This window comes from Chelmon rostratus, chromosome 7, assembly GCF_017976325.1.
Source record: "Chelmon rostratus isolate fCheRos1 chromosome 7, fCheRos1.pri, whole genome shotgun sequence".
NCBI lineage: Eukaryota > Metazoa > Chordata > Actinopteri > Chaetodontiformes > Chaetodontidae > Chelmon > Chelmon rostratus.
The window spans coordinates 8344864-8358399 of record NC_055664.1 but is presented as its reverse complement, the minus strand read 5'-3'; the positions used below and the strand labels follow the sequence as shown (position 1 = coordinate 8358399).

Below are 13536 nucleotides of genomic sequence, written 5' to 3'. Positions count from 1 at the left end.
CTTATTTCTGTATGTCTCTGCAGTAGGCTATCACTGGCTGGTCAAAGAGAAACTTCTATGTACAGTAAGTCGTCTGTGCTCTGAATGCAGTCTATCAATAGCTGAGACTTTTAAAGGACTACTGTATTTTTAGAAACTGTAGTTGAGAGGCGTTCACAGCCCCCCACCTCTCCAACCGTCAGGCTTACATTCTACTTTCTCTCTGTGTCTATGTGCAGGCGTAGTAGTGCACATTTGCATGCATGCACGTGCATGGCCTTCCAGTATGAGCGTTATATTTCAGATGACATTGTACAGTAGCACTGCTATACATGGTCATTGCCAAGTACAGTATGTGAGCCTGTGTGTAAGCACAGTGGGACATGATGCAGCAGGAATTGAGGAGAGAAATGTAGGCTAGTTGTGAAGAATGCAGAAAAGGGAAGCAGCAGAGGGGAGAGTGAGAGGAAACAGCTGGGTCAAGGGTGTGTGGGTTATGGGAAGGCTGCGGTTTTGTTTTTGCTCACTCTCCCCCTCTGTCTGTGTCTCTTGATCCTGTACATCCATGGTCTCAGCAGAACTCAGGAAGGGCAGTTGGATGGCTGGAAGGATGGAGAGATGAAGTTACAGAGGGAAAGGGGATGACAGGAAGCTGAAATGGCAGACAGCACCAGCCCTTTTTTGCCCCGAGTGTGAACCTGAAGAACTGTATAACCTGATGACCTGTAGAAAACGGGTTCATCGAGTGTAGGCTTGCAGCGTGCTGCTGAGGGTGAGACAGACAATCCAACTTAGTGGTTAAGAATCAAAATAAGCATATCAGCCAGCTGTTTGCACAATTTCAAACATGTATGTGGTCTTGATGTCATCACCTCCCTTTGATTGAACCCAGTGATCTTCACTGTTTCTGTGTGTAGCTGTCAGTTTCTTGTCTAAGCTTCTGGCCCCAGAGGCTATGAAACCAGTCTTATTCTCTGTTTAGCAGAACAGATCAGCTAACTCTCTGGATCAGTCTTTCCTCTTATTACACTGATATCTGCAGTATTTGTTCCATTTTATGATGGACAAACTGCAGTGCACTTAGACTTTCACTGATATTTACTGTTTGACCTCCTTTAAAAATCACAGTAACTTGCTTTGGCTAATGTTCTGTGGAAAATACTGAATGTGGAAAAACAAAAAGAGCTACAGCTGGGCATATGCAAGCCAGCAGATAATTAAAAATGCCATTGAAATGCTATAAAAGTAGCAAAAAGGGGTTCCTCGTGGATTCTGGTTAACTTTAAGACCCACGTTTGGCTCACTGCCAAGATCGTGGCCACACATGTTCCTGTTCCTGGATGGGCTAAGTTCGTGACAGCTTCACTTGTGGTGTCAATAATGGCAAAATGGTGTCATATGTGTCTTAGGCTGGTGTGCCAGTGTGAGACTCTAAACAAAAACCAAGCCCTTCACTCATACAAGCACACCAGAGGTGGTCACACACTCACTGTTTGGTATCCAGTTGAAACACTGACCTCAGTTTATTATGTGCCCTCCTCCTCAATGTATTGACCTCAGTCACAGTTAATAAGATTAAGTGTTCCAGAGAGGAACAGAACCCTGTTTGATACGACCTGCTTTGGTGCATAGCGCTGTGTGCTGGCCAGCTCTTATCTCTGCTCAAACATTGTGGAGGAGGGGACTAGGCTCCGTCTTCCCTCTCGGACCCCAGTCTCCTCCCAGTCCCCACATCCCTCCCTATTGGCAGCTGTTAGTGTGAGTAAGTCTGTATGTGTTTGCAATCCAGCTGTGTGGAGGAGCAGAGAACATTGTGTTCTGAGTTCACATCACGGCTTGGATCTTGTTTTACTCGCATTGGTCGGTCAGCTGTGATTTGGGGAGCCCGCAGACCAGAGGCCGGCTGAATGGAGCATTGTGACACTGACATGAGCCCATGACAACACTCGTCTGTTCCTTGTCCCCATCTTGGTGTTATTATTGGAAGCTGGGGTCAGCATATTCAAGAAAGTGATAACACATGAAGTACATTTTTAGAATTGCACAAGTTGCACAAAAGGCCAAATGCGATTAGATACTTTGGCAGAATATGAGGCTTCTATTCATGTGTCTTTTTCTCTTCTCTTCCCTTCCAGTATCAGTGAGAGTTTCCTCACCGTGAAAGGTGCAGCCCTGTTCCTTCCCAGGGGAAATAGCCCCACGCCTAACTCTACACCTCGTATCAGCCAGCGCAGGAACAAGCACACAGGTGAAGACTTGTACACACACGAATGACAGCTGCAGCTTCTCCCAGTGCTTTCCTCCGCTCTGTTTGACTCCCAGCCCGAGAAATGAACTCCATAGAATAAGAGCTTGAGATTAAATAGCACAGCATGTTTTTAAATGGACATTCCTCTACAGCATCATCAGTAACAGCTGGTGCTAAGTTCACCGAAGCTGTTTCACAACAAGGAAAATAAATTTAGTGCACTCAGTTCACCGCTGCATGCAGCTTGTTTGATGATATTCTGTCAAAGAATCCACACTAAAAATATCTCCAAGTTTGAAAATTGGAGCAAAGTATAATCTGCTGCTCTTCAAGGATGAAGACAGCCTTTATAGTTAGTGATGTGAAATGGGACAATTACTATAAAAAGCATAAGAAACTTTCAGAAATAACAGACTTTTGTCCTCAGATGTATTCAGAGATGAGGTTGAATTTAGGCTTACTGAAAGAGACTCCAGTGTGAATGCACTAGAAACTCACATTATCTGTTATGTGTTATGTCGACCTTTAAATGCTGCAAATGCGAATGTTGTCCAAAAAAAAAACTGAAATAACTAAATGAGGATAATGAAATCCTTTCATTCCAGGTGACCTCCAGAAACACCTTCAGACCATGTTCACTGTGCTGCGGCCAGAGGACACCATCCGATTGGTCAGTAGCACACACACACACACACACACACACACACACACACAGACACCAGCAGGTCAGGGGCAGGGTGACGTGATTATTCTCCAAACTGAGGGCCTGGTTTCAGTTCTTTGTTAGCAAACATAAAGAACAGAAACTTCTCGGTCTTACTTCTTCTGTCTACACCAACAAGGCTCCTCTATTGTTACTGGCTTTCACATAACACATCTATGAAGTTAGGGGACTTTTGAGAGACTGATTCAAATGGTCAAAAGTTCAAAATGAGTTCCTAGTAAGGAGCAAGCTCAAAAAACTTGATCCTGCAAGTCCCACAATACAACTCACACAAGTGTGAATACATTGATAATATATTTATCTATGTTTTGAAGCAGTCAGAAAACTGGCCCTGGGTGGTTTCTCCCTTTCCCCCTTTCATGTGTCTTCTCGATCTTTTCTTGCAGGCCGTGCGTCTGGAGAGCGCCTACCCTCAGGTAACCCGCTACATGGTGGTGGTCTCCACCAATGGCAGACAGGACACGGAGGAGAGCATCGTGCTTGGCATGGACTTCGTCTCCTCTGATAGGTCAGTGCCACAGTTCACTACTCTGTCTTGTAGGGTGGCATCAACACTCATTAAACACAGCTGTGACAACAACTAGTTTAGATTTATTTATGCAGATTATATATATATATATGTATATTTATATCATAATGAGAAAGAAATCAGATGATTGAATGATGTAGCCAGAAGCTAAAATGTTTAAGTGACGATGAAGTAAACATGCTCGTGTGTTACTTCCTCTGCTGTTTTGATTTTTAACGTTGTCCTCGACACATCATGTCAAACCAGTACGTCTTGTTTTGTTGTGCTGCTGTTTAACGCATCGCTCTTCCTCCCAGCTGCTGTACGGTGGGTCTGGTTCTACCTCTGTGGAGTGATGCTTTGATCCACTTGGATGGAGACGGGTAAGACACCACACCTACCTCCTGCTTCCTCTCGCTGCTCCCTGGGGAAACTGACTGACTCCACTGATGACTTGATTACATGTTGCTATTATTTAGCCATTTTGCATTGGTGTTATGAGATGGCGGTAAACTATTACTAACTATTATCTCTCTCTCTCTGTTGTCACAGTGGTTTTAGTGTGTCGACGGTGAGCAGGGTTCATGTTTTCAAGCCTGTTTCTGTCCAGGCCATGTGGTGAGCAACCCTTTTTTTTTTCTTAAACAAATGACAGCTATGTTTGCATTACCGTTAAGGTTGCAGACTAAAAAAGTCTGTATCCATTGTACTCCCCCTTTGACTTTGACCTCCAGCCTTTTATCTTTTTCACTGTTCTTATCTTCCCTGTCCTCTTCCCTTTTTTCCTCATTATCTCTCTGCCTTCCAGTCTCTTCTTTATCTTTCCCTGTCTCACATGGCACTGCTGCCTCTTCATTTCCGTACTTGTTGTGCTCATTTCCTCATTTTCTTGTCCCTTTGTCTCTCTGCTCTTCGTCTGACCTCGCTCTCCCGTGAATACCTTCATTTATTTGCAATTATATCTTTGCATTATGTCTCTTCATTACCATAATCTTTCCGTTCTTCTCCTCTCACCTTGTTTCTCCCTCTAATTATTTAATCCACCTCCCTAGTTATATTTCTCAAATGTGTTATTATTCACTCCTCGCTTATCTTTCAGTTTTCCATCTTTTCATCTCTAATAATTGCCCCCTCTTCTTACCTCTTTATTCTTCCTTGCCCATTGTAGCAGCCTCTCCTGATTTAAATCATTTTACTGTCAGCCAGTTGTTTGAAGAACACAGTTATATTCAGTCCGAATTTCACAGACAGCCTCTCAAGTGTGAATCCTCTTCCCTCTCGCTGCCTGCCTCAGGTCAGCCCTTCAGTCGCTCCACAAAGCGTGCGAGGTGGCTCGCTGCCATAACTACTACCCAGGCAGCCTGTTCCTGACCTGGGTCAGCTACTACCAGAGCAGGATCTCATCCAACCAGTTCTGTATCAACGAGTGGAACGCCATGCAGGACGTCGAGTCGCACCGTGCCAATTCGCCCGTTCTCTTCACAGACCTGTGAGTAGAGGAGGAGAGGGATGACCGCATGAAGACACACACACACACACATTACGTAAATCCACAGTTCACACTGATGATGGAATATTTCCCAGACAGGGAGTCATCTACACAAGTTTTCATTTTGTATCCAGTCCCCCATTGATATGTTGTAGAAAATAAAACAAGTGAAATCACTATTGTGAAAACTGACAAATGACAGTACACACAAGAAATACTATAATACACAGGGATATGATACAATAGCCAAATAATGTATTATTCATAATCTAAAATAATAAGTAAGAAAGAAAAAGAAAAGTCCATGTATAGTATTTGATAGATCAGTACGTACGTGATATAGCCAAGGCACAGACTTTACTAAACCCCCTGAATTTTGGACCATGCACGGTAAAAGGTGGAAATACTTTAGACACATGTACATCAAAAACAAGAAGTGTTCTGAGTTGTCGACAGCTGTGAAACTGAGATGAAAAGAGCTGTGGCTATAATGAACAGAGAGCCTCCGAAGCGTCGTGAAGTTTACTTGACAGCGGTGGCGACACGTGCATATGCATCCCAGCGATATGTGAAAGGTTGAGGGCGCAGGAGAAACATGCACGCACACATGTGGACAAACACACGTATACCCAGACATTCACAACAGGTCAGACTTCTCTCGTACAAATACACATACTTGTATCCAAGATTCAGAGAAAGCCAAATGCGTTTCACGGTAGCTGTGTTTATGCAAGGTCAGAAGTAAGATGGGCTCAGTGGCATCTTCCCAACATCGTTGCCTAACGTCTCCTCACGTGCTGACCCTGTGGCTACATTCCTACAGCAGAATGTTGAAGGCTATCAGTCCTCAGAGCAGCTGGGGTTACACGCTGTCTGTGACCTCTCTGGGTAGCAAGAAGCAGCACAGACGGCCACAAACAAAAACAAAAGCACAACATGCAGGCGTGAGAGGAAATGCTGAGTGTGTGCAAATAGAGACATATTATCACACACACACACACACACACACACACCCAGTTGAATCTTTATCTTTATGATGCAGAGTTGTCAACAGATTCACATGGGAGTATAGAAAGTACAGGGAATGACTCTGGTTGCTGGATTTATGTCTTTACTAATACCAGGGAAATTCCCCTCTCTGCTGCTTAGTCATGTGCCTCGCTACCTATTTGGAGCACCTCTTTCTCTCTCTCTCTCTCTCTCTCTCCCTCCCTCTCTCTCTCTCTCTCTCTCTCTCTCTCTCTCTCTCTCTCTCTCTCTGTCTCTTTAACACACACACTTCACTCCAGTGTCCAAAATAGCTGAGGCTTCAGCCAGCTTGATTTACATTTGGAAAAATGGAATGTAGACAGACAAATAGGTAGACCGACAGGGACGGACAGAAGCAGGTGGCAGGCACAGACAGAAGGGGGTAGAGGATGTGGATGTTTGGGGGGGATTAAAGAAGATATTCTGCTGCTGGGTGCACCTGATGCCCCTGGATGGAAAGATGAGAGAAGGGGTGACAGAAAGAGAAAACTTGAGAATTGACAATCAAGAAACACCTGTATTTACAGTCTGCCCGTAAACAGAGATACTTGACTCTCGCTCGCTCTTTGGAGGAGGTGTGTTTGCACTCCAGTGTATTATCATTAAGATTGCCACCCACACTTTATGGGCTGCAGTAGTAAACACATCCAAACACATAAAGTCCCTGTTTGTCCTCCCGCACGGTGTGACTGCCAAAGCTACACATCCTGCCAGTGTTTGTTTCCATGGTAGGTTATTTCCCTGTGTAATCATTGAATGAAAAGTCGAGATGGCAGGCAGTGGTTTGATGTTGCCGTGTTTTTAGTGCTTGTTTGATTGATGTGAATTCCCGGGGGCTGCTCCTCTATCAGCGATTCAAGGAAGTGACATTGAATTTCCATTCTTCAGTTACTCATTAGCAATCAGTGTGTCGTCATAAATTCGACACGTGCGCTCTTTTATTCTTTATTTTTCTCGCTGTTTCCCTGACCAGCCGTCCCTCCCTCAGGCTGTCTGAGGGCAAGTCAAGGCTTGTTGTGAGGTTAAACTGCTGCTGGATGTCGGTAACTAATCCGTATTTGTTGGCAGGAGTGAGCAGGTTCTCTTAACCCTATGGACTCATTCTCTGGGGGTCAGTAAGACACTCAGCATTGCGGTAAACAAATCTCCAACACAGATTGATGCTTTTCAGTCCGCGGTTACACACCTGAGGCCATCACACAGCCCCTCTTTGTAACTGCTGACCCACACAGCTGTGTGCCAATTCAATAAGAAGCGAAACAAGAGAAAGTTACACAACCTAAGGAGGAGAAGCACGGAGACTAACCGAGCTCTTCTCTCCGGAGAGGTAATTAGGCCACTTGTTGGTATCATCAGTGTGACGTCCAAAGGCTAAATGCGTCCCACAGCAGAGTGGTCAGAAACACAGCCAGGCACAACAACAGGCATACTCCACAAGGGGACTTTGTTGTGGATCGCCGTTGGGCCACGCTCTCAGCTTTTCTGTTCCCTCTCCAGTTTCTGAGAATCAGACAAAGTGGCGATTCTCTCGTGGAACAAGTAATCTCATTGAGACTAACGTGAAAATGAATCAATGAACAGACGGAAAGTGTCGTTACTGGGAGTGTGAAGGTGGTTCTTTGTGTCCAAAACTGCTTTTTTCCGCCTTAAAGAAAATATGTTAAAGGTGTGTTTGTGTGTGTGTGTGCGCGTGTGTGTGTGTGTACAGGCCCACAGAGAGAGAGCGCACAGAAAGGCTGATCAAGATGCGCCTCAGAGAGATCATGATGCAGAAAGACCTGGAGAACGTCACCTGTAAGGAGGTGAGAGGCTCATGGATGACTTGGGTGAAATTTACAGCTGGTTTTGGCGTATGCAGGCTTTAACAGTGTCTTTGTTTTCACCATTGTGCCACCTTAGATTTGAATTTGAATTCTGGAACAGAGAAAAGTCATTTTAATCCCAGTAATCCGGGTCCTTTTCTGGCACACATGTAGCTTTGAATCAGGAGTAAGAAGCATCAACAGTCGTGGTGCTTCCCTGAATTGTTGTCGTCCCTTCTCAGATCCGAACAGAGCTGGAGATGCAGATGGTGTGTAACCTGAGGGAGTTTAAGGAGTTCATAGACAACGAGATGATCGTCATCCTTGGACAGATGGACAGCCCCACTGAAATCTTTGAACACGTCTATCTGGTAAGAACCATGTGGTCTCAGCCATTGAGTTTGGTTTAGGCAACACAATGCTCTGGTTTGTCAAATCCTGCTACTTGAAGTATAATATTAGGAGATCTACACTCACTACTGGTTAATATTTAGGTTCAATGCTCAGTCAATTTAGTAACATACAGATGAGGTTGAGTAAAATCACTGACGTTGCTCAAAATGTGCCTTCTCATTTGTTTTGCTAAGCTCTGCCTCATTCTCAGTTGTTCTTATGTGCTGAATTTGTTTGTGTACACCTTGATGTTGACTGGGCCTGTGGTGTTTCCAGGGCTCTGAGTGGAATGCCTCAAACCTGGAGGAGCTGCAGAACAGCGGGTAAGAGATCAGTCGGTAACTTACAAACCACACTTACCCGAAGGCACACTCACTGTAACACGGCCTGATTTTTAACAAATGGAGAGACGATGCTCATCTGAATAACTTGCATTGAAATATGAATTGATGAATTGACTGACATCAAGAGGTCAACAAGTCAACCTGCGTTTTCCATTCTCTCATGTAGAGTGCGCTACATCCTGAACGTGACCAGGGAGATTGACAACTTCTTTCCGGGGATGTTTGAGTACCACAACATCAGAGTTTACGATGAAGAGGCCACCAACCTGCTGGAGTACTGGAACGAAACCTACAAGTTCATCACCAAAGCCAAGTAGGCTTAAACCCACACGAGCTTGTTAAGTTCTGACTGGGCTCTCACTCTTGTGACCCAACACGATTTCTCTCTCCTGTGTCTCCCTAAGGAAAGCCGGTGCTAAGTGTCTGGTTCACTGTAAGATGGGCGTGAGTCGCTCCGCCTCCACAGTGATCGCCTACGCCATGAAGGAGTACGGCTGGGACCTGGACACGGCCTTCGACTATGTTAAAGAGAGACGAGCCGTCACCAAACCAAACCCTTCCTTCATGAAACAGCTGGAGGAGTATCAGGGAATTCTGCTGGCCAGGTGGGGGTCATGTTGAAGCATCTGTACAGTCTGCACGCTCTTTACAAAGTACTTTGGTTACAATAAGATGACGTTTTTCTTTTCTTCCACAGCAAACAAAGGCATAATAAGCTATGGCGCTCACACTCTGATAGTGACCTATCAGATCGCCCAGACTCAATGTGTACAACCCCCTCTCACTCCCTGGGCCGCTCCGACTCACACAACAACAACACTTCCTCCCCCTCATTACATCACTTCCTGGGAGTGGCCGTGCTGCAAGCGCTCGGCGCAGAACCCGAAGACTCTGCCAAATCAAACACCACACACACCTCTGACTCACACTCGGACTCCAACGGCGTGTGTGACTCACCAGGTCAGGAGGAGGTCGGATCAGATTGTGGAGACCCCTTCCTGCTTCCCCTCCCCAGACCCCGAGCAGCCACTTTAGTCCCAGAGGAAAGACTGGACAATTCAGCGAGCGTGGCTGTCACTGTGCCTGTTGCTCTGCCCCACCCTCCGCCGTCACTCCACATCTTGCCTCCGACTCCTGAACTCCAGCGCGCTCACCGGGGTCCTCTAACGCACCTGTCCATTTCAGTGCCCAAACACAAACCAGTGGAACTGTCCCTCAGTTTGCCCGAGAGAAGCAGCTCAGAGGACGTCTCTCCCCTCACTCTGGGATCCGCTGACTCGGACATAATAGACCAATCATTATCAGATTCAACGAGTGACAAACACAGCCCCCTCAGCCCCGCCAGCCTCACTCTCCTCCCCCTGGTTCTTCCCCTCCCTCCCAGCGATGACAACAACAACCCCAGCGAGCTACAGATAGGCATCGCCTTGGACAGCCGCGGCGATGCCGACGGGTCGTCCGACCACAGCTCGGACAGCATCAACTTCTTCAGCGCCAGGGAAAAGTTTCTGGGCCTGGCACAAGACGGCAGATCCCGGACGCTTTCCGAGCAGGCGCAACAGAAGACGCCCCCGTCACCCGAGGAAGGCGGAGAAGCTGAGCCGAAGGACGAGGAGGAGCAGGGAAGTGGGGCGAGTCAGGTACGCGATCATTCGGCTTCACCTGCCGTTCAGCAGTTTATTCTTGCTAGTGTAACTTGCTTCATGCAGAAAGCTGCAGAACTTTTTTGTTGAGCTCTTCCTGCATCTGTGGGGGTGCTGGACAGCATCTGTTTGCATATTACAGACTTCCATGTAAAAGTTGCCCCAGTCTGCTCGCACAGCTGTCACAGCGGCATCATTTTGAGGGACACGTTGCCTTTTGCAGTGTGGTATTATTTTAGCATCATCAAACTAAGTTGCTACAAATAGTGTCCTCCCTTCCATCAGTCATCCAGTGTGTCAATCACTGTGTAATTTTTACTGCTGGTTGTGATTGACTGATTTGTTTAGAACCATTTCATACAGACAGTTCTACCAACACACTAGTACGAGCTGCAGATAGCTGGTCTGTATGGTAAGCATAGCAGATCTTGAGTTAAAGGACTGGAATTGAATTTGTCTAAAATGAACTGAGCCAGCAACAGAGACTCAGCACTAAATCTGTATTAACCAGAGTGACACCTGCTGGAAGATGAGAGAATAGTCATGATAAGGGAGGTGCATTTGTCACTCATTTGTCTCTTCTAGTTTTCTTCTGCACATTATCCAGGTTTCAAAAGTTGTACAGTTATTTCTCTGAATCATTACTTATCATAAAGGGAAGACTGTCAGTGCCTCAACAACACAGAAGCAACACAAGGCTATGATAAATATAATCTCCATGTTTCTCTCTGTCTCTTTGTGTCTCTCAGGTGTCTCCACTGTCTGAAGACAGCGTTGACAAAGCCATCCCTGACCGCACTCATCACCCTCACCCTGACAACGGAGTATCAGTCCGCCATATCGTCACCGAGATTGAAGCCATATCCCACCCTGCCTCCTGCTTTCCTACTCCCTCCTCCTCCTCTTCGTCGCTCCCCCAAACCTCCCACAGCCCTCAGCTCACCCGACCAGAACATCAGGTGGAGGCAGAGACTTCTGAAGTCGCGCACGGCACCTCAACCCCGCCTTCACACCCGCAGTCACCCTCCATGCTGCCGTGCGATTGGCCCGCAGGCTCGGTGCGGCGAGCCACCAAGCAGCTGGAGCAGAAGCTGAGGCAGGAAATGGAGATGGCAGCGTCTCAGCGATCTCCGCTGCATTCCCCCAGTGCTGAACACCCCCCTGTCCGACTGTCCCCGGGTCCCCTGGGCTCTGAACATCCTCCCCTTCGCTTCCCTCAGAACTCTACAGAACAAAGGATCACTCAGGGCGAGATCACGGCTGTATCTGCTAAGTCCAAAGACACAGAGAAGCACACAGGGTCACAAACAGAGCTTCAAAGACTCGACTCCTCAGGCACAGACAACCTCCCAGACCCTTCATGCTCCCCTGACTCAAATATCAGCCAAGTCTCTGGTGCTATACCTACCACTGATAGCCATATGCTGACATCATCACTGGCCTCTACCAATCAGTCAGAGAAATCATCTCTAGATACCTCAGCCCAGGGCCAAAGACAAAACCAGGTCCACAGCCAAAACCAGCAGCGTCAGACCCTGCCCCAGGCCTGTTCAAACCAAATGACTCTAGATGGGGTGACAGTACAGGAGTCAGACACGGATGAGAGGCTGGGGTCCAGTTCCCCGGGAGGGCGAGGGGGCTGTGGCCCTGACTGTGACGCCCAGAGCAGGCTGGCTCGTGGCAGCCAGGAGCTGGAGAGGATTCAGCAGACTCTTCGAGAGCTGCAGGCTTTCCTCCATGAGGGTGTCAGCCTGGAGACGACGGACAGCCAAGACCAGGACCTGGGGCAGCCTCAGGGCCTGAGAGACGTTATGGACACAGAGCCAGGACCATGTAAGAGGGCAAGTTCTGAACAGACCCCTCCAAGCCTGGAAGTAGGGCAGCGGCTCCGAGAGAGACAAGAGGGGAAGAGTTTCCTGGAATCGGCAGGGTGGCACCGAGCCATGGAGCTCGAGGCTCGTATCCGCCAGGCGGGCCTCACCCCCCCGTCTCTCATGAAGAGATCGGCCTCCTTGGCTAAACTGGACTGTCTGGAGCTGTCAGCCAATGACCTCAGTGACTTGGACCTGAGGCCGCACACCAGGACGACATCATCACACTCCCAGGACTCTTTCTCCACGTCCCTGTGTCACCCTGACGACGCCTGGAAGAAGCAGAAAGTGTTGGCTCGAAACACTTGTGTCGAAAAGACGGGCTTGTCCCACCGCGTCAGGGGTCCGGACGAGTCGTCCTCGTCACCGTCCCTCTGCTTATCCTCTACCTCTCATCGCTGTCCAAGAGATGGCACAGGTGAGAGGGAGGAACCGGATGGCGGCGGGAGCGGCGTAGCCGCTACAGCGCGTCAGCAGGGGAGGGGACACTCATCGAGACGTTCTCGCAAAGCGTCTGCTGAGAAAAAGCAGCGAGCTGTCACTGTGCTATACAATACCATGTAACCTCAGTACAATGGACTGGAACGGACACGACTGGAGCTGCGCAGATGTGTGTGAGAGCCTGCATGATGTGTATGAATGTGTAGCAAGTAAACTGTAGACCTTGTGTAACCTCTGATGTATGTATAGCGTGTAAGAATCGAATGACGATATGGTGACATACGTTTGCATGAAAACCACTGGATGTGTTGTTTCAACTGGAGTGCAGGTTTGTATGTACAGTAATGAAATCTGAATGTCCAAACTAAGACTTTTTTTAAGAAGCGTTTGTTTTCAGTGTTTGACCCTCGTTGCCTGTTCAGAGTTTCTAAAACTACGAGAGAGGCTTTTTCTCCAAACATGCACTTTACTATTTAGATTATTTTTCTTTTATTTGAAATCGGTTTCTTACCCCGGGGAGGATTGTTTTGCACTGATCTCAGTAGACTTGTCTGTGTATGCGTGTTTTTGTGTTCAAACTGGACAGACTCGTCTTTATTCAGATTTTTATTAAACCAGGACAAAGCTGATATCTTGTTTTTTTGTTTTTTTTATTCAGTGCTTCGGCAGTAAATAAATATGGTGAGTTTGTTTTGACTGCAGTGACTCTGTACTTTTTTAAATTATGTTTTGTTATTCTTCATCTCACACACACACACATTTGAGGAGGAGAAATGACATGACCGTGAGCTACAGCTGCTGAAATTTTACCAAACGTATTATTGACTTTACTGCCACCTGTTGGCCGGGCAGAGAACTACAGTTTTAAACTTATGTCCTTGGTCACTACTGAAGGTGGGAAAGAAGATAAAATGTGTTTACTCAGCAGTTACATTCTTGAAAGTTAACAATCAACTAAGCTCGAATAACAAACCAAACCCTTAATTTTGACATTTTAATGGGTGAAAATCAAGCTCATAACCTTGTTATGGACAGATGTACATCCTACATGTCATTTTTAACTAA

At 46.9% G+C, this 13536-nt stretch overlaps 1 protein-coding gene across 3 annotated transcripts in view; it reads left to right on the top strand.

The window, feature by feature from the left end:
* The window catches only part of ssh2a (slingshot protein phosphatase 2a), a 29541-nt gene extending 16375 nt beyond the window's left edge, over positions 1-13166 (top strand). For all 3 annotated transcript variants that reach the window (XM_041940267.1, XM_041940265.1, XM_041940266.1), the window contains 13 exons: positions 2115-2227; positions 2833-2897; positions 3338-3459; positions 3777-3842; positions 4012-4077; positions 4754-4948; positions 7686-7779; positions 8022-8150; positions 8449-8495; positions 8683-8829; positions 8921-9121; positions 9214-10156; positions 10909-13166. In XM_041940267.1, coding sequence (XP_041796201.1) covers positions 2115-2227; positions 2833-2897; positions 3338-3459; positions 3777-3842; positions 4012-4077; positions 4754-4948; positions 7686-7779; positions 8022-8150; positions 8449-8495; positions 8683-8829; positions 8921-9121; positions 9214-10156; positions 10909-12594 — 3874 coding nt within the window. In that variant the 3' untranslated portion in view covers positions 12595-13166. The remainder of the gene's footprint in view (positions 1-2114; positions 2228-2832; positions 2898-3337; positions 3460-3776; positions 3843-4011; positions 4078-4753; positions 4949-7685; positions 7780-8021; positions 8151-8448; positions 8496-8682; positions 8830-8920; positions 9122-9213; positions 10157-10908) is intronic.
* The last annotated feature ends 370 nt before the right edge of the window (positions 13167-13536 follow it).